The sequence below is a fragment of the Natrix helvetica genome, assembly GCF_964273705.1.
Source record: "Natrix helvetica genome assembly, chromosome: 5".
Taxonomy (NCBI): Eukaryota; Metazoa; Chordata; class Lepidosauria; order Squamata; family Natricidae; genus Natrix; species Natrix helvetica.
The window spans coordinates 146,695,492-146,719,534 of record NC_138551.1 but is presented as its reverse complement, the minus strand read 5'-3'; the positions used below and the strand labels follow the sequence as shown (position 1 = coordinate 146,719,534).

The window sequence follows — 24,043 nt, the reverse complement described above, 5'->3', positions numbered from 1 at the left end:
TTATTTGCCGCCTATCTCGTTGTGGGGCTATTCTAGGCGGCTTGCAATAATGAACAGGAAGAAAAATGAAAGGAATGTAAACAGACCAGGTTAAATCATCTATCTATATATAATAATGTGTGTGTGTGTGTGTGTTCGTTCCAGCATAACTCTGGAATGCCTTGAGCAATTGTTACCAAACTTGGTACACAGATGACTTACTCTCTGGAAAAACAAAAATACTGTGGTGGGTAAGACACCCTAACACCTCTCGGTGGGGGGTGTTCTGTTACAATACAGCCTGTTGTGCCTTAAAATGGCTTCTACTGTACTGCCTTAAAATGGCTTCTACTGTACAGACCAGTGGAGCTGCCATGATAACGGCTTCACAGTACTCCACAAGGAGGCTCCCTCTGGTAAGGGGCAAAATCCAACATTAGAAATGACGCTTCTGGGGGCAAAGGGAAACCATTTTTAATTAATTTAATTGTCGCCGAAATCAGGGCTCAGGGAGAAGTTGCTCTTGCCGTCGCCTCTTCAGGAATTGCGGCGACGTTCAAGGAAGGAGGAAGGACGGCCCATTCCGCACTTACGTTGCCGCTTGACCGCCATTCCTGTCTAGTACAGGATTGGGAATAAAAAATACCTGGGCAACGCTGGCTTATCAGCTAGTAGAACAATAAAATAAGCAATGATTAAGGAAATGAATAAAAATAGTATGCTAACCAAAAAATAAATACATAGGTGGAGATCAAAGAGCGTGCGTCGTATTTTTTTGTTTTTGATAGCTTGATGTCAGGCTCTGAATTAAAATGATGCTGAACAGAGGTCTTCAGAAAATGCTCCATGAACCACTTCAAAGTCTGATTTATTTATTTTTTCAACCCCACGGTCATACTTTTTGTAGCTTTGTGCTCCCCATTTGGCCCAGGCTCCAGCAGCTATTGAGGTCTAAGATGAGATTCTGGAACTTTGCCGAAGCTTTCTGGCTGGGGAATTCTGGGAGTTGAAGTCCCCGCAGCTTACAGTTGCCGAGGTTGAGAAAGTTTGCACTGTAGTACGATTGTCTTATCGTCACCCTAAGTAAGCCCTCTCTCCCCTCTTTCTCTCATCGTCTGAATTCCCTTCGTAGATCTTCTCTCAGAGGCCGTCAACCTTGTTTGATGACTCTTTCGAAACCTTTGCGGTTGACCAGGTTTGTCGTTGTGCCGGCATCGAGGCTTAAGCAGAGATTGCGGCTTGTGAAAAATAGAATAGTAGAATTCGTCCTTCTCCTCCTTACCCTTTTCATCCATCCTGATTAGCTGTTACTTCCCTGTCTTGCACGGGTACAACAAGATCCAGAGACACTCTGAACAAATGGGGCTAGCGTCCCTTCCTTTGCGATTGTGGTGACTCCCAGACAAACAACACATATGCATATACCTGCCTGTTGTGTCCCGATCAGTGTACACTTGAGGGGCTCAACAGCAGCGTGAAACAATGCAATTAAAGTTCCTAGTTTCTGGGCAAGATCTGTTTAATCTTGTCTTTTATATTTAAAATGTTACGTCATGTAGTATGCCTTATTTTAATTGTGATGCTTCCGACACGAAGAAACAAACAAACGAACAAACATTGTTAGTCTGTTCCTTTCACTTGTACTTTTGTAGCACTGGTAGCTAAGGAGAAGCTGCTCTTAGTTTGCAAGCTAGAGCTGCCTGATGGGTGTGAAGATCCTATTTCTGCTGCTGTTCTAATATTTTCTTTTTCCTCTGTGTTTACTGGCACTTGTTGGCCAGATATTCACACCAAGGCCTTGTGATTTGTTGGCTGGTTCCAGTGGGGTGTTCTCACCAAAGAAGGTTGGTTGACTGACTGTACGGGTAGTCCTCGACTTACGACCACAATCGAGTCGAAGGTTTCTGTTGTTAAAAATTCATTCAGTGAATTTTTGCCCCAGTTTACGACCTTTCTCGCCTCAGTTGTTAAGCAGAATCACTGCAGTTGATAAGTTAGCAACACCGTTATTAAATGAATCTGGCTTCCCCGTTGACTTTGCTGGTCGGAAGGTCGCAAAAGGGGTTCACGCCACCCCGGGACGCAGCAACGGTCATAAGTATGAACCAATTGCCAAGCATTTGAAGTTTGATCACAGGATCATGGGGACGTTCCAGAGGTTGTAACTGTGAAAAACGGCCCTAAGTCCCTTTTTTTCACTGCCATCGTAACTTTGAACGGTCACCACGCGAAGTGTTGTAAGTTGAGGACTACCTGCAGTAGCTTTAGATCCCATTAGGAATGTTCGTAGCAAATAGATTCTTGAGACTTTCCAGCAAGGGTGATCCCATTAACCTGTGAAAGGCTGTGGAGAAGTTACGAAGTAGAAATTCCACAATACATTTCTCCCAGCAAAATCAGCTGTGAGCATTTTTACTTCAATTTAACTACTTCCATACGAGGATGAACGATGCGCTACTAAACTTTTTAATTCAGTGGTGAAAGTGTCCAGTGATTTATTTATTTTTCATCACTTCATCCTGTCGAGCTCCTGCTGAAGAATTAGGTATTTCTCACAGAAAGAGGAGAGAGAGAGAGAAGGCAAATGAACTGGCTGCTATTGAACCCGGGATAATCTGTTCTCTTCCTGAGAAAGGATAAATTACAATCTTAGTTCCAAAAACCCTCTTTTATAATTATGGGTCATTCATTAATGATTCACAAACAGTCTGTGAAGATTCCGACAGATGTCTGCTCAGGTTGCCACAGCCTTTCAGGGTATTGTTGATAAGCCCCCAACTTTATCTCCTTTGAAACGCTGCCCGAGACCTAATTGGCAATTAGTTTCGCAAGGCCAAACGTAGCACAGAGTCAAACAGGACTTCTGAGAGCTTGAACCGACGAGATGAACGAATTGCTTCCTGCAAAGGCTCACATCCCTTTGCTCCTCTTTTATGTCTTATGGGAGGGGCCAATCATCTCCAAGCCTTACTCCCGAGTCTCCCCTTTTTTTCTTAATTGTTCTTGCCTTCTGGCAGCTCTGCGCATGCGGAAACTGGGAACAGGCTCCAGCTGTTCTTCCACCCCACTGATATCTGACTCCGAAGGCAGCTGATAACTGTCAGACGGCTCTGGCCCCCTCTCTGCCTCTGACACAGAGCCCTCGTCCGAGCCTTCCCCAGACTCCAAGACCGGCCCATGTTCCTCCCCAACCTCCACACTGTCCGAATCTGCTGCCAGCTCCGCAGGCCGCCAGTGGGACCACAACAAATCTGAAGAACCTGTTATCCCTGGCTTTCACCAAACATCTTCCTTTAAAATAAATACACTTTAAAATACCGTTTAGCCTACAGTACCCACAGCGTGAGAAGTTTTTTGACGCTTCTGTTCTTCCTGGGATGCTTTGCTCTTTTCTGAGGGGGTCCTCGGTGCGCTCCGAGCTTGGTTGTTTTCTTGCAGATGTTTCATTAATCAAACTCGATAACATCATCAACGCCTAGCCCTGATGTTATCTAGTTTGGGAAAGAAACATCCGCCAGAAAACAACCAAGCTCGGAGCGCACTGAGGACCCCCTCGTTTCAACCCTGTGCCATGAATATTCTCCTTTGTTGGCGTTCTCTTCCTGCACTGCAATAAAAATTTCCTTCATTCAAGAATCGATTGGTTTTTCTACTGGGAGGGCCAAAGCGGCTTTGGGTTTTGAAACTGCCCAGTTCTTCTGTAAGAAGCCCCTGTGGGGAAGAGGGGCCTGTAATTTAAGGAATGCCATGTTTGTTTCAGACCCCTCATCTGGTCAACCTGAATGAAGACCCCCTGATGTCTGAGTGCCTGCTTTATTACATCAAGGATGGCATAACTCGGTAAGCAGCATGAGCGGAATCGTTTTTGATCCTGTTGTTCTGACGTGATTAGGCTTCCCCCCAAAGCACGAAACAGATTCCTGGTCCCGATAAAAGCCCTTTTATTAGACAAACGTGAATTTCTCTCATTCACATTCAGCAAAGGCCTGGTAAAGTTATGACCACAGGACCTTATCTAGCTTGGAAAGCTGCCATGTGAATATTTTCCAAAATGCAGTTCCGTGCAAGGAAAGACTGGGCACAGAGTCTCTGAGATTCACGGACAGATCTCCACACTCCTGAAACGAACGAATGAATGGTTTCCTGCAAAAGCCCACTCCCTTTTCGCTCCTCTTTTATTTCCTATGGGAGGGGCCATTCACCGGTGGTCCACCTGTGGCCTTACTCCCAAGTCGACCCTGATTTTTCAGCTGTTCTTTTCTTGTGGCAGCTCTGTGCATGCGCACCATGTGGGTTGCTCCCGGTTCGGCTGAACCGGTAGTGGTAATGGCGGGAGGCTCTGCCCACTCACCCAGACGCTTCTGTGCATGCGCGCGAGCACGAGCAAACCAGTAGTGCCGGGATTTGAAACCCACCTCTGATGGGCACTCTGGGAACAGGCTCCAGCTGTTCCTCTGCCTCACTGATGTCTAGCTCTGAAGGAAGATTAGAACTGCCTTGGCCCCATCTCTGCCTCCAACACAGAGCCCTCGTCCCAGCCTCCAGGACTGGCCTATGTTCCTCCCCAACCTCCTCCACTTACCTGTTTTTAGCAGCTGTGACAATGCCTTAGAGCTCCTCTCTTTCGGACACAGGGTTGGTCAGGCGGATGCTGAACGACGCCAAGACATCGTCCTGAGTGGGGCTCATATCAAAGAGGAGCACTGCATTTTCCGAAGCGAGAGGAACCCCAACGGCAGCGGTAAGCAGCAGGTGGAACCTGGATATTTTAAAACAGGGGTCCCCAACTCCCGGGACGCAGCCCATTACTGGGATACGGCCCGTTTTTAACCAGGCTGTGGGAGCGGCTGCTGGTGCATGCGTGCGTACACACCGCTGAACTTACACAACATTCTCACCTAGGCCTCCCAGGATCATGAAGCTGACTCCTCGTCCTGATAAAACCCCTTTTATTTAGTTTAAAGGGAATTCCCCTCCAGCCAAGTCCCAGCCAACAGTCTTTCAAGAGATTTCACAACTAAGAGCTTTATCAGGCTTGGAGAACTGCCAGGCTGATATCTTCTAAACGCCATGCTGTAGCAGCAATTACTTGGCAAGAAGTCAGGAACGGATTTTCAACCCTAATGAATTGAACTAATTGTCTCCTGCAAACTCCCCTCCCCTTTCGCTCCTCTCTTATTCCCTTGGGAGGAGCCATTCAACGTCCACCTGTGCTTTTACTCCCGAGTCGACCCTTGTTCCTTTAGATGTTCCCTTCTCCTGGCAGCTCTGCACATGCGCACATCAGGAACAGGCTCCAGCCGTTCTTCTGCCCCACTGATTGACTCCGAAGGCAGCTGATAACTGTCAGACGGCTCTGGCCCCCTCTCTGCCTCCGACACAGAGCCCTCATCAGAGCCTTCCCCTGACTCCAGGACTGGCCCATGTTCCTCCCCAACCTCCTCACTGTCCGAATCTGCCGCCATTTCCTCTGACCGCTGGTGAGCCATAACACACAAGCAATAGGTTGGCATGCACATGCACGCACTTCCGCAATGGCCACGACCCGGGGACCCCTGTTTTAAAATCTCCCGGCCAGCTTCCCCCCCCGACTCTGTCCTTCATATATGTCGGATTTCTCAAGGGTTCAGGCAGTGACTCGAGTGTTTTCTGCTTCTAGTGATTGTTATCCTGGAGCCGTGTGAGTGCTCAGAAACCTACGTCAACGGCAAAAGGGTGATCCAGCCGGTACAGCTGCGTTCAGGTAAAAATTGTCTATTTCTTCATGAGGAAATGTGTCTTGAATGCCTGACTGTCTGGCTCCATTTTATGCTACCAGGATCTTATTTTATTCCCGGTGTGGATCCTGGCCTGTCTAGACCACCATTGTTAGCATTGACTAGTCATGGGGAAGCGCTTTCATAACTGTTGGGCATTGAATTGAGGTCCTTCGGTATGTAGACCAGAGTTTCTCAACTTCGGTAACTTCGGGAGTCAAACTATTCTCCAAAGCACCTGAGGGTAGAACAAGAAGCAATGGGTGGAAACTAATCAAGGAGAGAAGCAACTTAGAACTGAGGAGAAATTCCCTGACAATTAATCAGTGGAACAACGTGCCTCCAGAAGTTGTGAATGCTCCAACACTGGATGTTTTAAAGAAGATGTTAGATAACCCTTTGTCTGAAGTGGTGTAGGGTTTCCTGCCTAGGCAGGGGGTTGGACTAGAAGACCTCCAAGGCCCCTTCCAGCTCTGCTATTGTATTGTATTGTATAACTTGAAGATGTGTGAACTCCGAGGTGTTGAAGTCCCGACATCTTCAAGTTGCCGAAGTTGAGAAACACTGAGGTCGACCATGCACTCTCCCATGGTCTCCCACCTCCCTTTGAGAAACAGAAGATACCGTATTTTTCGGAGTATAAGACACATCCCCCCCCCCCCGCAAAAAAAAGAGTGTGTAAATGTTGGTGCGTTTTATACACCGGATACAGCCATTTTTGCCCTCCTGAAGCCTCACCCCCTGCATCCCATTTTTGCAAAAACGGAGGAGTTTTTGCCTCCCCCCACAGCCCTGCTGAAGCCTGCAGGGTGCTCCTGGGGGTCGGGGAGGACAAAAACATTTATTTTTCCTTACTTACCTCTTCGAAATCTTGGTGCGTCTCATAGTCTGAAAAATGGGGAAAAGAGACAGAGATTAGAACAAATAGCTTTAAAACTAGACAGACAGTGGGCAAAAGTAGAGAGGGGAAGAAAGCTGGAATGTATAGTTAAAATATAGATTTAAAGGCAGATGAAGTAAAAGGCTTAAAAAAGCCTAAAAGAAGAGTTTGGGAGGGTAAAGTAGACGAAACATTTGGATGGGGGTCAAAGACGTTGGATAAAGGAAAAAGCAAGGGAAAGTAAAGTAAAACATTTATGTAAGTATTTTAATGTGTAATAATATTAGAATTGTATAAGTATATGATTAGTAGTGAAATGTTAGAATTAAACAAAAGGTGATTAGATAAATGAAGGGATATATTTTAACGTAAACCCTCTTTTTCTTGCCCCTCCAGGAAATCGCATTATTATGGGCAAAAACCACGTCTTCCGCTTCAACCACCCTGAGCAGGCGAGGGCTGAAAGAGAGAAGACGCCCTCGGCTGAGACTCCCTCCGAACCAGTCGACTGGACTTTTGCCCAGAGAGAATTGCTGGAGAAACAGGGAATTGATATGAAACAGGAGATGGAGAAAAGGTAAGGAGAAGCCAAACTAAGTCTGCATTGTGACCTGTGAAATGGAAGCAGAGTATTTAATCCCTTTGAACCGCCTTCAGAGCAACAGATAACATTCAAATTAACAGAGTTGGAAAAGACTTGGAGGCCTTCTAGTCCAACCCTCTGCTTGAGCTGGAGACCTATGCCATTCCAGACAAATAGTTGTCCAATCTCTTCTTAAAAACTTACAGTATTCGAGCATTCACAACTTCTGAAAGCAAGTCCTTCCACTGAATAATTGTTCTCACTGCCAGAAAATTCCTTCTTAGCTCTAGGTTGCTTCTCTCCTTGATTAGTTTCCATCCGTTGCTTCTTGTCCTGCCTTCAGGTGCTTTGTGTCCGGTTTCCGAAAGATGCCCTAATTAATTCATGAGCCTCGAGCCAAGTTTCAAAAGAAATCCAGTCATTTATTAGGAACACCATTTCAGCAATACCCTATTGCAGTCAGATCTGATCTCATTTTAATTGTGGTTGAACTTTACCCCTGTTCCCTCCAGTCTGTGTCATAAATCACATTCACCAACGGAATTGGAGAATAGGTGGAAACCCCTCCCCCCCTTCTTTGTGGCACCCCTTCAAATATTGGAAGATCGCTATCGTGTCACTTCTAGCCTTTCTTTTCTCTAGACTACCGTAGCCATATCCAATTCCTTTTTAGCCATGTTCCTCTCTTCACTGTCTTTCTGACTGTGCTTCATTTGATAGAGAGAGATTTGCTCATCCCTGAGAAGGAGAATTGATTATGATTTATTAGCCAGATTCATTCCTTGCGAACTGCTGGTGTCTATCTTGCTCCGAATATGATTCGAGCCGATCAAGTCAGTTTCTAAAAATCTGTATCCATTGTTGGAGGAGTGAGCTTAAGTCTAGAGGAGCCCAAAAATTAGGAGGAGTCTGGTGCACCTTTTCTAACTCCAAACATTTTCTAGGTAGTCCTCATCTTATGACCACGATTGAGGCCAAAATTTATGTTGCGTGGTCTTTGACTATGAATTCTGTCTTACCTGTTTTGGACACAAATTGGTGCTTTGGGCTTCAAATAAATAATGAATGGCACATTCATACAAACAGGTAAAAGCTCTCTTACTAGACTTTTGCCGCTGTAGTTTTGAAAGAGTTTTGAATCAGATGCCCACATTGTGATCATGTGACTGTGGAGATGCTGCAGTGGTCCTAGGTTGTAAGTCCCATTTTTTTCATTGCCGCCGTGACTTCCAACAGTTGTTTTACTAATGGCTGCAATTCAAGGACTCCCTAGTAAGTGTTCTGGCCCACCAGCAGCCATCGAAGCTGGCAGCAGATTTGGACAATAAGGAGGTTGGGAGGAGCATGGGCCAGTCCTGGAGTCTGGGGAAGACTCTGATGAGGGCTCTATGTCGGAGGCAGAGAGGGGGCCAGGGCCGTCTGACAGTTATCAGCTGCCTTCAGACATCAGTGAGGCAGAAGAACAGCTGGAGCCTGTTCCCGGTGAGTGCATGCGCAGGGTGGCCAGAGGAAGGGAACAGCTAAAGAACAGAGGTCGACTTGGGATTAAGGCCACAGGTGGACGATGAATGGCCCCTCCCAGAGGGAACAAAAGAGGAGCGAAAGGGGAGTGGAGTTTGCAGGAGAGAATTAGTTCGCTTAATTGGTTCGTGACTCTCCGAGACTCCTGGCCAAGTTTTGCAGATATCCGCCTGGCAGCTCTCCAAGCCAGAGAAGGTCTGTGACCGTAAATCCTCCCTTGAAAGACTTTGCTGGATGTGAATGAGCAGAATTCACAGTCAATTAAGAAAAGGTTTTTTTTGTCGGGACCAGGAGTCTGCTTGGTGTTCTTGGGAAGCCTGGGTCAAAACAGTAAGCAGTTCCTGTGTCTCTCTGCAGGCTTCAAGAGATGGAGATTCTGTACAAGAAGGAGAAAGAAGAAGCAGACCTCTTACTGGAGCAGCAGAGGCTGGTAGGTGTCCCTGCCATACCCAGGCCAATTTTAAGAGAGAGTTCCATCTTATTCCCAGAGTTAGTTTCCCTTTGGCTGTTAGTATGCTATATTGGTTTTACATTGTTACCAGACAATGCGTCAGTCTCTCTCTCTCTCTCTCTCCAGTTCAACACCGAGTTAGGTTTCTTCAACAAAACAGCATAAAAAAAGGCTCAGGTGTTGATCTGTTGTTACTCCGCACACCTCATACCCAATTCCAGACCTTTCTGAAATTACCTTGCCACTCCTCCGAAGGAGGGTGGAGATGGGCCTTAAAAAGTCACCAAGTACTAACTGTGGGTCCTCCAGAAGAGAGGCTCCTAGATCCGTTTCCTGCCAGGTTTGGTCCCCCTCCCTGCGGGATCTCCAGAATGACGGCTGTGGGTGATGCATGCCTTTAATCTCTCTGTCTTTGTCCTGCCCTGCATGGCGTCTGAATCTTTAGCCAAAGAAATGTTTGTGCATGAGGGAGGGAGAATCGGGGGCTTGCAGATCGAGCCTTTCACCTCCCTCAAACAAGGTGATGAAGAGGGAGCTACAAAGGAAAAAAATGACTTTCCAACTTCCTAGTCTGTGAAAAGAGCATATAAGATAGTTCTCGACTTAACGACCACGATTCAGCCCCAAATTTCCTTTGCCGAGCCAGACCGTTATTTACTGAGTTTTACCCCAGTTTACAAAGCTTTCCTGACCACAGTTGTTAAGTGAAACACTGCCGCTGTTAAGTTAGTAGCAGGGTTGTAAAGTGAATCTTAAGAGCCATGGTGGCGCAGTGGTTAGAATGCGGTATTACAGGCTAACTCTGCCCACTGCCAGCAGTTCAATCCTGACCGGCTTGTCAGCCTGCCATTCTTCCGAGGTCGGTCCAATGAGGACCCAGATTGTTGGGGGGGGGGGGGGGGCAAGATGCTGATTCTGCAAATTGCTTAGAGAGGGCTGTAAAAGCGCTACGAAGCGGTATGTGCCTAACGGCTATTGCTCTCTGGCTTCCCCATTGATGTTGCTTGTCAGAAGGTCGCAAAAGGAGAACACGTGATCCCCAGCACATTGCAACCATCATAAATACATGTCCAGTTGCCCAGCATCTGAATTTTGGTCATATGACCACTGGGATGCCGCAGTGGTCATAAGTGCGAAAATTGATCATCAGTCGCTTCCTTGACTTTGAATAGTCCCTAAATGAATACCGTATTTTTCGGAGTATAAGACGCACTGGAGTATAAGACGCAGCAAGGTTTTGAAGTGGAAAACTAAAAAAAAAAGTCTTGCACTCTGCAAACCTCCCCAAAACAGCCCATTTTTCACAAAAACAGGCCCATTTTCTTCAAAAAAAGGTCATGAATAGCCCTTAGGAGGCTTGTAGAGTGCTCCGGGGTAGGGGCAAAAACGAGCAAAAAACGGCCTATTTTTTGTCAAAAAAAAAAGGGCATGGATAGCCTTTAGGAAGCTTAAAGAATGCTGCTGGGGGCTGTGGGGGCAAAAAACAGGCCGTTCTTCGCTCATTTCTGCCCTCCCCAGCCCCCAGGAGCTCTCTGAAAGCCTTCTAAAAGCTATGCACGGCTATTTTGGTGAAGGGGGCAGAGTTTCAGGAGGCAAAAAATGCTGTATTCAGTGTATAAGACGCACCCAGATTTTCAGCCTCTTTTTTTAAGGGGGAAAAGGTGCGTCTTATACTCCGAAAATTATGGTAATTGTAAGTTGAGTACTACCTGTAGTCTCTTTGGTCATCATTAGAAATTGGTTCTTCCCCACCCCCCACCCCCCCCTTTCATAAGAATCTAATTATCCTATTTGCATATTTGAGAATCATGGACCACATCAAAGACCGTCCTTTTTACAAAAATGTGTCTGTAGCTATTTATTTTTAACATAACTTTAAAAAAAAACACCCGTATATGCAGTAGTGCCAAAACACCTCAATTAAAGAGTTTCATTCTTAACTTTCTTTCCATGAATGGAATACAATTCATGGCAATGGATCACTTTTCCTACATCGCCCTTCTTTCAGCACTATTCAGGGCCTCCCAGGCATCAATTTCTGGCATCTTTAGGAATGCTGTGCAGTATGGTCTAGGGCAGGGGTCAGCAACCTTAAATACTCAAAGAGCCACAAAGGTCCTAACCAGAAGCCCCCTGTTCAATTCTGGAACCGACCAGAAGTCTGGTTCCCCCACCATAGAGTCTCCTCCTAGTGCGGCGTCCTTTTTCCTCTACCTGTCCTAACCGAAAGCCCTATCTATTGTGGAGCTGGCTGGAAAACTTGCCCCTTGCCATAGAGTCTCCTTTTGGCGCACCCTGCTTCCCTCTCCCTCAAACCGGAAGCTCCTCTCAAAATTGTGGTGCCGACTGGCAACAGGGAGCCACAGCAGAGGGAGGAAAAAGCCACATGCGGCTCCAGAGCCGCAGTCTGCCCACCCTTGGTCTAGGGAATAGTTGGTGGGGATATATACCTTCTTAGGTAATTAAGTCAATATTATAGACTCCGAGCCCGTATAAGTACACTTCCGATTAAATCTCAGGTGCATGCAGGGCTGGGATTCAGCCGCCTTGGATCGGTTCGGGCGAACCGGTTGTTATGATTTTCTGCAGTTCGGGTTAGGGTTAGGGTTGCTCACATGGCTGCTGCTTCTCTGTGCTGTGCGCTAAGATGGGACTTAGAGGAAAGCGGAAGCTCACATCTGATAAATTGCACAAGAGACATTGTCTCTCCCAGCAAGTGCAGCAGCGAAGAGAAGCAGCCGCTGCCCCAGAGAGCAGAGATGGAGCAGAGCAGGCTCCGAAAGTCTGCTCGGTCGACCCTCGCCACATGGCAGAAGCCGTGCATGTGTGCACACTGACATTTTCGGCGAACCGGTTGTTAAGTGGGTTGAATCCCCCCCCCCCCACTGGGTGCATGGTAGAATAATTCTTGGAACCTCTGGGGGAAATGGATTCAAAGCTTGTTCGGAGTGTTTTTTTTTCTTACCTCTTCACCAATTTTATTAATGATATAGAAGCATTTTACGTGACTGCAAAAAAAAAAAAAGCATGAAGTTTGCAACAGGCAGGCAAAACTTATGGGTCGGTTCATAGGCATGAAAGTGAGATGTGGAATGGTAGAAAACCTTAACAAGATTTCCCTTTCTTTCCCCCCCAAAAAAAAGTCTTGGGCATGTTTAGGATGATCTGTAATAACCGAAAGGCATTTCTGCCTTTAAACTAAGGATCACTGGCAAATGGAAAGAACGTGGCCAGTCGTGTTTTTTTTTTTTGGCTGGCTCCAAAAAATAAAAATAAAGATTTTTGTGATGGCATTTGTATTGTTTTCTTTGTCAGATTTATAACCCACTTTTTCTCCAGGTGGCATGTATAGCATTCTTTACCTCCAACCCTGTGAGATAGAGGGGGTGTGGGATGTGAACTGGCCCAGGGAATTTCCACGATTGAGGGTGGATTTCAACTTAGATTTTACTCCGTCCAACATTTTAACCACTGTTATGACATTATTCTAACCTTGATGCTAGCGGCTAATTCTGAACTTGGTTTCTCTCTCATTCTCTAACCTTTTTCTGGCTGCTTTTCTAGTCGACTGGACTGTCACTCTGAATCCACGTGCACAGCACTTACTAACCCAGTGTTAACTCCACCTAACCTTGGCTGTCCGTCTGATCATTCTGTGATGACTGTCGGGAATCACTCCTCGCAACTTGACCGCTGTAACCAGGCCAAAAAAAAAATGTTTGGCGGGTTTTGGACACCGATAGCACGAAGTGTTACGTCCACCTCTCTTCAGGTGCTTGGTTTTGGCTCTTCTAAGAGTTTCATACGGATTGGATTTTGGGAAAGCCTTGGCATACTCTTGGAGGAGAATTAAAACTCCCACGAAATTTAGATATGTCTGGAATTAAAGAAGTCTACCGAAGACCGTTAGGAATAGTTTAAGTGTTCACTCCCTTCCTTTGTTCCTTTTGCTTTTCCTCCCCTCCCTGAATCGTTTTCCCTAATTTTGAGTTGTCCTTTTTTTTTTCTTGTTCAGAATTTTCCTTCTTTTCTCCAAATTTTAATTTTGTTTATTATGGGGCCACCTCTCGATTGTTTTTTTTTTCCCAAAGGATGCAGACTCTGATAGTGGGGATGATTCGGACAAGCGGTCTTGTGAGGAGAGCTGGCGGCTGATTACTTCCCTGAGAGAGAAGCTGCCACCCAGCAAGTTGCAAACCATTGTTAAAAAATGCGGCCTTCCCAGCAGCGGCAAGAAGCGGGAGCCCATCAAAATGTATCAGATCCCTCAGCGCCGACGGCTCAGCAAGGACTCCCGGTGGGTGACCGTTTCAGATCTCAAGATCCAGGCTGTGAAGGAGATCTGCTATGAGGTCGCGCTCAATGACTTCCGGCACACCCGGCAGGAGATTGAAGCCCTGGCTATCGTCAAACTGAAAGAACTCTGCGCCCTGTACGGGAAGAAGGATCCCAACGAGCGCGACTCGTGGCGCGCCGTGGCCCGAGACGTTTGGGACACGGTGGGGGTGGGCGACGAGAAGATCGAGGACCTCCTGCTAAGCGGGAAAGGCATCGCCGACGTGGATGACCTCAAAGTTCACATCGACAAGCTGGAAGACATCCTGCAGGAGGTGAAAAAGCAGAATAACATGAAGGACGAGGAGATCAAAGTCCTGAGGAACAAGATGCTCAAAATGGAGAAGGTGCTGCCGCTCATGAGCTCCCAAGAGCCAAAAGGGCTGCCCGCCACGGCCGCCGCGAAACCGAAAGAGCCCCCCGGCCCAGTCAGAGCAGAAGGAAATGTAAATGAGGATGGGAAGAGTGGCTGTGAGAAAGAGGGCCGGGTTTCCCTGTTAATGGAGGAAGACCCTGCCTTCAGGCGTGGGCGGCTGCGCTGGATGAAGCAGGAACAAACCCGGTTCAAGAACCTGCAGCAGCAGGAGATCACCAAGCAGCTCCGCCGGCAGAACACGCCGCACCGTTTCATCCCTCCGGAGAACCGTAAGCCCCGCTTTCCTTTCAAAAGCAACCCGACCCACCGGAACTCCTGGAGCCCGGGCACCCACATCATCATCACCGAAAACGAGGTCATCGAAGTGAGAATCCCCAAGGAGGAAGAGAAGAAGACCGAGGAGATCCAACCCCTGCCTGCTAAAGTCCCTGTGGTCCCCAAAGACCCTCCTCCGCTTTGGAACAAGCCCGGGCCGCAGAAATCTCCGGATCAGATCCAAATCAAGAGGCAACCCTTGAACCCGCAGCCTCAGCCTTGCCCTCAGCAGCCCAACCCCTCCACCCCCGTGCGCTGGAGAAGCCATTCCCTCAACGGCCAGCAGAGGGGTTTCCGGCGCCAATTGTCGGACACCTCCGAGTCCTCGCCCGCCCCGGGCGCAAGCCATCCCCAAGACCTGCAATCTTTTCACCAGAGGCGCCACCTTCACCAGCACTGGCAGTCTTACAGCCCCCACGGCAGCCTGGAGAGCCGAGCCAGACCAACCGATCGGCCGAGCCCCTGCAACCAGTTTGTGACTCCTCCACGCATGAGGCGGCAGTTCTCCGCCCCAAACCTTAAAGCCAGCCGAGAAACCACAGTTTGACTCTCCCGTCGGTGGAAGAGAGCTACGCCCATCCTGACAAGGGGGGGGGAACGTGGGGAGTGTCCGCAAACAATTGGCCTCGGGCCTCAAAAGAGGACCTTTGCCGACCAAAATTCAGAACACAAGACCGCACATTTTCTACCTATCCGTCAACCGCCTGTGAAACATTTGGTGTTTTCCGTTTGTTTGTTTTTTTAATTGTGGAAATCCCTCACGTTGGCCTTGAGGGAAGGCCTCTGTGTCGGTTTGGGAACTGTTAGCGTATCATCTATTTTTAGAGGTGGGGGGGGGAACAATGAACTTTTAACCCCTATTTGTGTCGATCTTTGGACAATCAGCAAGGCTTATCCGGGAAGCTTCCCACTTCAAGTTTTGTATTTTATTGGGATTGTATTTCTACGCCTCTCGGGTTTTTCCTTTATAGACGCCTCGAAAAAGTCACCCCTAAAAGCTTTTTGAATCGGGGCGGAGGATTAAGACAGGGCGGCTGATTCCTTTAAAGTTTTCAGTTGTGTTATGGAGTGTTTGGTGGCGGGACGTGTTGTTATATCACTAATCAGAGCAGATTTTGCTGCTTTGGGGTTCCACGGGAAGAGACACGAGCGGCTGGCCAGGAGTCAGATCTCCAAAAGAACTTTTATGCTGGTTACGGAGCTCTGGTGGTTTCTTCCAAGGGTCCCACTGGCGGAGAGGGGGGGGGGAGATTGACGGCAGTTTTATCATTTTCATCCAGTTGTGCTCTTAAAGAGCTATTTGCAAAAACAGAGACCTTCACAGTCAGATGAGATGAATGTACATTGCGAACAGGAAGACACAACGCAAGGCAAGCAGAAACTGCTGGCAGCCATCTATCTGTGTGTATTCCTTTTGGTTACCTGCTCCCCAAAATCCCCCCCCCCCCACAAGCATTTGGGTTGAGTTTTTAACCACAAAGCTCCAGCCAGAGATTTCAAAAGCATTAATTTGGCGCGTGATTCTCCGACCGGTTAAAACTTCTCCCCCCTCCCTTTAAAAAAAAAAAAAAGCACAGATACATTAAAAAGTACCTTTGATTTTCCAGCCTCTCTGGAGCCAAATTTTTAGCAGTCGGGGTTTTTTGTGCCCTGTTTCGTAGTCGGAAACACAATTTTGCTCTACACAAATGGAGCCAAGAGTTTTAGTGCCTGTGAAAAATCCGAATTCTCTCCTGTAGGATAGGATTTAGGTGTTGTTGTGACTTAGGCTTCCCAGGATCGTGAAGCAAACTCCTCGTCCCGATAAAACCTCTTTTTATTTAGGTTAAAGGGAATTCCTTTCCAGCCAAGTCCCGGCCGACAGTCTTTCAAGAGATTTCACAACTACAGACCTTTATCGGGCTTGGAAAACTGCCAGGCGGATATCTTCCAAACGCCATGCTGTAGCAGCAATTCCTTGGCAAGAAGTCAGGAACAGATCTTCCCCCTAATGAATTGAACTAATGGCCTCCTGCAAACTCCACTCCCCTTTCGCTCCTCTTTATTCCTTATGGGAGGGGACATTCACCGTCCACCTGTGGCTTTACTCCCGAATCGGCTCTTGTTCCTTAGCTGTTCCCTTCGTCTGGCAGCTCTGTGCATGCGCACACTGGGAACAGGCTCCAGCTGTTCTTCTGCCTCACTGATGTCTGACTCCGAAGGCAGCTGATAACTGTCCGATGGCCCTGGCCCCATCTCTGCCTCCGATGCAGAGCCCTCATCAGAGCCTTCCCCAGGCTCCAGGACTGGCCCATGTTCCTCCCCAACCTTACTGTCTTGAGCCTGCCAACAGCTCCGCTGGCCGCTGGCGGCCCACAAGGAGGGTAATAATACCTGGCTGAGACTGATTCTTACAGGTTAATGGAGAGATTCAGGAAATAACGTGAAGAGAATTAAAAATAAGCAAGCATATGTGTCTCTCTTCTCTCCAATTTTATGCCAGGTCCTATCCATCTCTGTTAAAAGAGACTAAGGAGGAGAGCTTGGGCCTCTTAACCTTGAGAAGCTGAGATTGGTTGTGAAATTTTGGCAGTGGGGGGAGATCCTTGATCTTTTACCCTGTTGCTTTCTAAATTTTCTTTCCGTTTCCTTTCTCCCGCTCCCTGCATTGCCTCCTTTTCAAGCGATGCTCCCCTGGGGCGATTAATTGGGCAGATCCATCCAAGTTGTGAGGGTTATCCTGCTCGGTTCGCTGCAGACGGACATTGTCTCTGAGTGACGGATGATTTGCGCCGAAAGCAAATTTAAAAGTTTGCTTTTAAAAGTTTTAAAAGTCGGCGGAGGGTTCGTGGTGGAAGGCCAGCCACCTCTGGTTCCTTTGCACTGCATTGCCTAAACTCATAAATTAGGCCACATTGATTTTACTCTTAGGGACGCGGTGGCTCAGTGGCTAATACGCTGAGCTTGTCAATCAGAAAGGTCGCCCGTTCGGCGGTTCGAATCCCAAGCGCCGCATAACGGAGTGAGCTCCCGTGATTTGTCCCAGCTTCTGCCAACCTAGCAGTTTGAAAGCACGTTAAAAAAAATTCAAGTAGAAAAATAGGGACCACCTTTGGTGGGAAGGTAAACAGCGTTCCGTGAGCCTTCGGCATTTAGTCACGCCGGCCACATGACCACGGAGACGTCTTCGCCCAGCGTTGGCTCTTCGGCTTTGAAACGGAGATGAGCACCACCCCCTAGAGTTGAGAACGAGTAGCACATATGTACAAGGGGAACCTTTACCTTAATTTTACTCTGACCTCTTCTCTACTGAGGGCCCCAGGAGGGAGGGAGCTTCTAGCTGAATGTAGAATCATAGGGCTGGAAGGGACTTTGGAGGTCTTCTAGTCCACCCCGCTGCCCAAGGCAGGAGCCTTACAAAAAAAAAGGACCCTTTTTAAAATGAAAGTGATTGCAATGAAATAAGGGTTGAGTTGGGCAGCAGACAACAGAAGAAGCCTTTTAATTTCTCCTTTTATTTTTATTTTTTTGTTTTCATTAATTGGCCTTAATCAAGGAATCTGTCCGAGTTTGTCAGGGAAAACATTTGCGTTCCTCAAAATAGATTCCGCCAGATTCTTCTTCGGTCCATTCTGTGCCTTCTTTTCCTTCTGATTGTTAAGCAGTATAGAATATATATAGGTAAATATATATATATATATATATATAAATATATATTTTAATGCTCTAGTTAGGTTGCCTTTGAAATAATTTTCGAAGCTTTTGAGCGTGAACCTTATTCGCAGTTACTGTAAAGGAGGAAATTGTTTCTTCCAGGGATGGAAGTGATGGAATGTGGGGAAAAAAACAAAACGGTCCATCTGTTGTTTTCAAGTGGTTTTGACGATTTCTTTTTAAAAAAAAAAAAAAAACAGGCCTGCATTTTGTGAAAAGCAGATCTGCTTGTGCTTTTTAACAAGTCATTTCAATAAATTGCAAAAACATTCTTATTAATCCTGTTGTGTCACTTGGTTGGGGAGTCAAATGGCCGATTTTTGGAAACCTCAAGAAAGCTAATTTTGTTTTGTTTTTTAAACCAAAGAGTGTGGAGAGCACGGTTAGTTGTTCTTCTCTTAAAAACTGGCATTGATAAGAAAAGGGGGCATAAGATTCAGGATCCAGCAGGATCCTTTCCTAGTTCTTAAATTGTGACTCCTTCTCTTTGTAACCTCTTTGCCTGGGATGTAACTTAATTTAAACTTTCAGGTACGTGGTTCTCACAAATTGACCCCTCCTCCCCAAAATTGGTGGTATTAGTGACCTGGAATGAACTGCAAATGGATGGACACATTGCAAAGACGCGAGTCGATTGAAATGATAATATTCTGGATGGCTGCTCTTTCTGGTATTCATGTCATTTATGGGTCAAGGGATGGCCTTCAGCCAAGAGGGCAAACCTATGGCACGCGGGCCGGAAGTGGCACGCAGAGCCCTCTCTGTGGGCATGTGCGCCATCGCCAACTGCTCCTCTGGTTTCTGGCATGCACATGTGCGCCAGCCAGCTGGTCCCTGCGAGCGCTGCAGCCCCAGAAAAGAGCCTAAAAAACGGCCAAAAACAAGACCGTTTTTGGACCTTTCTCCGGGCTGTTTTCAGGCCATTTTGGGGGGCTTTGGGGGGCATTTTAGGTCGCTTTTGAGGTGTTTTCAGGCAATTTGGGGGGCATTTTCATGCCTCCCAAAAACGGCACGAAAACCACCCAAAAACGGCCTGAAAATGGCTCGAAAAATGGTCTGAAAAATGGCAAAAAACAGGCATACCTGCGCAGGTCAGCTGCTGTTTTTCAGGCTGTTTTTCGTCCATTTTAAAAATGGCCTGAAGAGAGCCTGAAAATGCCCCCAAAACAGCCTGAAAACAGTCCAAAAAATGGCCTGAAAAATGGACCAAAAAAACAACTGAAAATGGACCAAAAAACAGGCTGGTCTTTGGGTTTCCGGTGTTTCGGTATGTATACACACAGACGCACACACGCACGCATTTCGTTTTGGGCACTCGGTGCGGAAAATGTTCACCATCATGGGCCTAGGGGCATTTCAGTCACACACCAAACAGCCCCTTCAGGTTTTTTTTGTCCCGTTCCTCTCTTCAGCGTTATTTGACGTCTCTGTTCCTTGAAGCGCAAGTAATCCTCGGCTTACTCATTTGGTGACCGTTCAAAGTTACAACGTCACTGAAAAATATGTGATGTAGGACCGTTTTTCACACTTACGAGCTTTGCGTCCTCCCCATGATGATGGGACTACAACTCAGGTGCTTGGCAACCGGTTCATATTTATGACCGTTGCTGTGTTCAGGTATTCTCCTTTCGCGACCTCCTGACAAGCCAAGCCAAAGGGGAAGCCAGATTCGCTTAACAACTGTATTCCGTCTTTAACAACTGCAGCGATTGACGACAGAAATTCTGGGCTCAGTTGCGGTCATAAGATGAGCTCCAAGGGTGAGTTCCTGCCAGTTCTAACTCTTCTATAGAGGTTAGATCTATCTACAGTGCCGTTTAGAACTGGTTCCAGCTCCCTCCCCCCGCCCGTCCGTACATCATCAAGATGAAGAGCGAGAGGAGTAATTCTGGGAGTTGAAGTCCACAAGTCAAAGCTGTCAAGTTTGAACACCCCTGGGGGTTTTCTTTCCTAAAGGGTTAGGGGTGCAATGATCTTGTAACGTGACAGCTTTAAGACTTGCACACTTCAGTGCCAGAGTTCCTGAGCCAACATGACGGGAGGAGGAATTCTGGGAGTTGAAGTCCACAAGTCTTAAAGCTGTCAAGTTCGAACACCCCTGGGTTTTTTTTCTAAAGGGTTAGGGGTGCAAGGGTCTTGTAACTTGACAGCTTTAAGACTTGCACATTTCAATGCCAGAGTTCCTGAGCCAACATGGCTGGAGGAGGAATTCTGGGAGTTGAAGTCCACAAGTCTTACAGCTGTCAAGTTCGAATACCCCTGGGGTTTTTTTTCTCTAAAGGGTTAGGGGTGCAAGGGTCTTGTAACTTGACAGCTTTAAGACTTGCGTGCTTCAAATGCCAGAGTTCCTGAGCCAACATTTTGGTTGCTAAGCAAGAGCGTTGTTAAGTGAGTTTCACCACATTTTACAAGTTGGCCATGCCCACCAAGTCACATGGCTGGCAAGCCACTCCCACCCAGTCACATGGCCGGCAAGCCACTCCCACAAAGCAGGCCACACTTACAGAAGAGTTTCTAAAACCTTTTGAAACCCACCACTGATGAGGACTATCTGTAATCTGAAATAAATTCAGGAACTGAATTTATTTGCTAAAGCAGGAGTCTCCAACCTTGGCAATTTTAAAACCTGCGGGCTCCAACTCCCAGAATTCTCTGGCTGAGGAACTCTGGGAGTTGAAGTCCACAAGTCTTTAAAAATCTCCATTTCCTGGAGTCTCCGACCTATCACTTTCTTGGTTCCCTCTGATACACCAGGTGACTTGCTAGCTTAAACTGTTGGCTATTGAATTAAGAAATCCGTCCATCCTTTTTGTGGATCAAAAGTTGCCTTCTGGAAGGTCTCGGGGAAATGGCCTTCCCGTTCTTAGTCCTTCCCCTTCCGCCACTTGCTTTTTCATACCTTAGGTCTGTGAGGGTGAACCTATGTCCCACTCTGTCACCCTAGCTCAGCTCCAGGCACAATGTACATGGATCTCTCTCCGGCCACGTTTTTGCTCCCAGGAGGCTGCGGGGAGGCCTACTAGGCCCAAAATGGAGGGGGGGAGTGCACGCACATGCGCAGAGGGGCGGGGCGGGAGGGTGTCGCACGTGCATTGCATTATGGGTGCTTTCGGCACGTGAACGACAAAAAGGTTAGCCTTCAATGCCTCAGATCAATTCCTTCCCATCAAGGATAAAAGAGCCCCACACTCAAAAAACATCCATGAAAATAGTTCTTCCGATTTCCTTATGCTTAATAGTTGGTTTTTCTTGGTTACCTTGAAGTTGTTGGTCCACCAAGTACGTAAGAGTAATGCAGGCAATCCTTGATTTACAACCACTTATTTAGTAACCATCGAATCATCCCCCATCAAAATTCAGGCGCTTGGCAACTGGCTCAGATTTATGACGGTGTCCAGGAGTCAGGCGAATATTTTTTTTTTGCGACCTTCTGACAAGGCAAGTCAATGGGGAAACCAGATTCACTTAACAACGGTTTAACTTCAGTGATTCACATAAGAACGGGCGTCAAGAAAAGACACTGGGTTTCCTTGTTTTTCCTTGAAGACGTTTCGCTTCTCCTCCAAGAAGCTTCTTTAGCTCTGATTTGGGTGGTGGGGAATAATGGAGGGATTGGTATTCCTTGCAGACGGCGGATCATTTGCATTCTTTTTAGAGGGCTGTTGAGGTTTGTCTGTGTCCTCGGGGTCACGTGGAGCCTTCTGGGAACTCCTGCATTGTAATTCTGGAGATAGATGATAACCTTCCACTTCTGTTGAGAGAGACCATTCGATTTGGACATAGATCAGGGGTGAAATCCAGCAGGTTCTGGAGAACCCGTAGCAGAAATTTTGAGTAGTTTGGAGAATTGACAAATGCCACCTCTGGCTGGCCCCGCCCCCATCTTATCGCTGCCTCCCAAGTCCCAGCTGATCGGGAGGGAATGGGGATTTGCGCACATGACACCCACGCCCGCTGCCTCACACACAGCTTTCTTGGAGCCTGGGGAGGGTGGAAACAGCCTCCCCCGCCCCCCCAAAGGCCCTCCGGAGGCCAGAAATGGCCCATTTTCCGTCTTCCGGTGGGGCCCGATAGGTCTATTTTTCACACTCCCCAGGCTCCAGAGGCTTTCTAGGAGCCCAGGGAGAGGGCGCAAAACAGCCCAACGCGCAAACCGGACGTTTGGGAACAGACTTCTGGGTTGCCTGGTAGGTGGTTTTTCTCCCTCTGGAGACTTCAGGAGGCTTCCCTGAAGCCTCCGGAGGACGAAAAACAGTCCAACGCGCAAACCGGAAGTTTTGGATCCGGAACCCATCACTGACACACTCCCATGCCCTGCTTCAGTGCACAATCTTTGTGTTGAGATGCACCCCAACCCTCTCACGGCTTCTCCCGAATACGTTGAACGCTGTGCCCCTTTCAGAGCAATGCTGGGTGTGCAAGAGCCCCACCTCTGCTGCTCAATCTTCAGAGAGAAGACTACATCCATAAGCCTGTGAAGATTCATTGGCAATTGGCGTAGCCATTGCTGGGTTCTGAGATCGAGACACCTGCCCTTCGCTGGGGGTTGACCGCCTCTGTCCCTTCCCACCCAAATCATCTTTTAACAACCCCATAATCCCTTGCATGGGGTGGGGTGGAGTCTGGGCAACTGAAGGAAGCTGTTCAACGGCCGGATCCCCTTCCTGTCACCAGAGTGGAGTTCTATTCAATAGGTATATATATTCTCAATGTGCCCAGAGAGAGAAACGTCTGCCCCTACCCAGGATCGAGCTCATAGCTTGCTGATTGTGAGGCGAGAGGTCCACCTCCAGGCCACCGCGCCACCTTCTCTTCCCACCCAAATACCAGTCTGATTTGTACTCGGGAGAAAGTCGTAAGGCTTAGATTGGCATCCAGCTCACCACGTGCCCTGGATCACGACCACCCATCTGTCCTGAACGCCGTAAAAAGGATTTATTTCTCTTAACAAGCAGCCGAAAGAGGAAGGCCATTGGTCCTCAACGGCCTTTGTTCGTTGCTACGGCCAAATGTATTTGCCATATTCCCAAATCTCTTTTACCTTCTTCCCCTGAACTGGGGAAGAAATGCCCACAGGTCTGGTTCCATCTCTTACATTCAAAGCCCTTTGCTCTAAAAGGCACCTAATCTAAACCCCTGGATGCAACAGTGTCTTTCCTGTGTGTTTCTCCCTCCTGGTCTGTTTCTCACATTCTTCTCCCTGGAGTGTTCTCCTTCTGTGTTCCTCCTCTCCCTCTTTTTTCTCTCTCTCCCTCCCTCCTCTCTTCCCCCCAACTTTTCCCTTGTCTCCTCCTACACGGTGTCTTCTTCTTGTTCCCCTTCAGGACTACGAAAGCAAACTCCAGGCCTTGCAGAAGCAGGTCGAGACTCGTTCCTTGGCTGCCGAGACTACGGAGGAAGAGGAAGAAGAAGAGGAAGAGGAGGGTGAGTCGAAAACGGAGCTGGGCCCGGGAACAGTGGTGGGTTGCGGGCGGTACGGCTCGGTACGGCCATACCAGTGGTAGCCAGGAGCTCATTTGGCCCACCCTCCCGCCCGCATTCCACAGCTGTTTATAATTTGACTGCGCAGTCGTGCACAGCAAGTAGTGCCTGTGTGACCTCCGGCGAATAGCTGGGTGCCGCAGGGCGGTGGTACGCACAGCTCGTGTGCCCGACGAGGACGCCCAGCCCAGTTGCGATGGGATCCGGAACCCACCACTGGCTGGGAACCAACACCTGCAGGAACAGAAGGGGATTTATATATTTTTTGGAAACTTTGCAGCTCTTCTTTCCATTTTACGATGGTTTTTTTCCCCAGGATATTCCCCCGATTTCTTTTCCTGCAGGACACAGTGGCCGATTTGTCCAACAAGACTTAGAAATGATTATTACTGCAACCCGAGGGGGGTTACTGAATTTGTAAGGTGGAAGTGGTGGCCTCATCTCCCCTCTTAGCCCTTATTTGGTAGTTTGGGCAGTTGGGGGGGGGGGGGAACGATGTTCTTTTTTAAGAGTTTCAAGAAGTAAAAGCCATCCAAAGCTTAGAAAAGCCACAAGTTCTAAGCCACGTGGTCCTTCAAAGCTACAGTGGCGCTGAAAAAAATGACTGGCAACCGTTTTTCAGGTGACTGCCGTAGCCTCCCCGGGGTCACGTGATCAAAATCTAAATGCTTGG

At 47.8% G+C, this 24,043-nt stretch overlaps 1 protein-coding gene across 6 annotated transcripts in view; it reads left to right on the top strand.

Annotated features, from left to right (window-relative positions):
• KIF1B (kinesin family member 1B) overlaps positions 1–24,043 on the top strand; it is a 145,406-nt gene that overhangs the window by 67,062 nt on the left and 54,301 nt on the right. For 5 of the 6 annotated variants that reach the window (XM_081955491.1, XM_081955493.1, XM_081955494.1 and 2 more), the window contains exons 16-21: positions 3,740–3,819; positions 4,614–4,720; positions 5,639–5,722; positions 7,012–7,192; positions 9,077–9,149; positions 23,214–23,313. In XM_081955491.1, the coding sequence (XP_081811617.1) occupies positions 3,740–3,819; positions 4,614–4,720; positions 5,639–5,722; positions 7,012–7,192; positions 9,077–9,149; positions 23,214–23,313 (625 nt within the window). Of the gene's footprint in view, positions 1–3,739; positions 3,820–4,613; positions 4,721–5,638; positions 5,723–7,011; positions 7,193–9,076; positions 9,150–13,261; positions 18,161–23,213; positions 23,314–24,043 lie in introns of those variants that run through there. The other variant, XM_081955496.1, reaches the window with a different exon arrangement.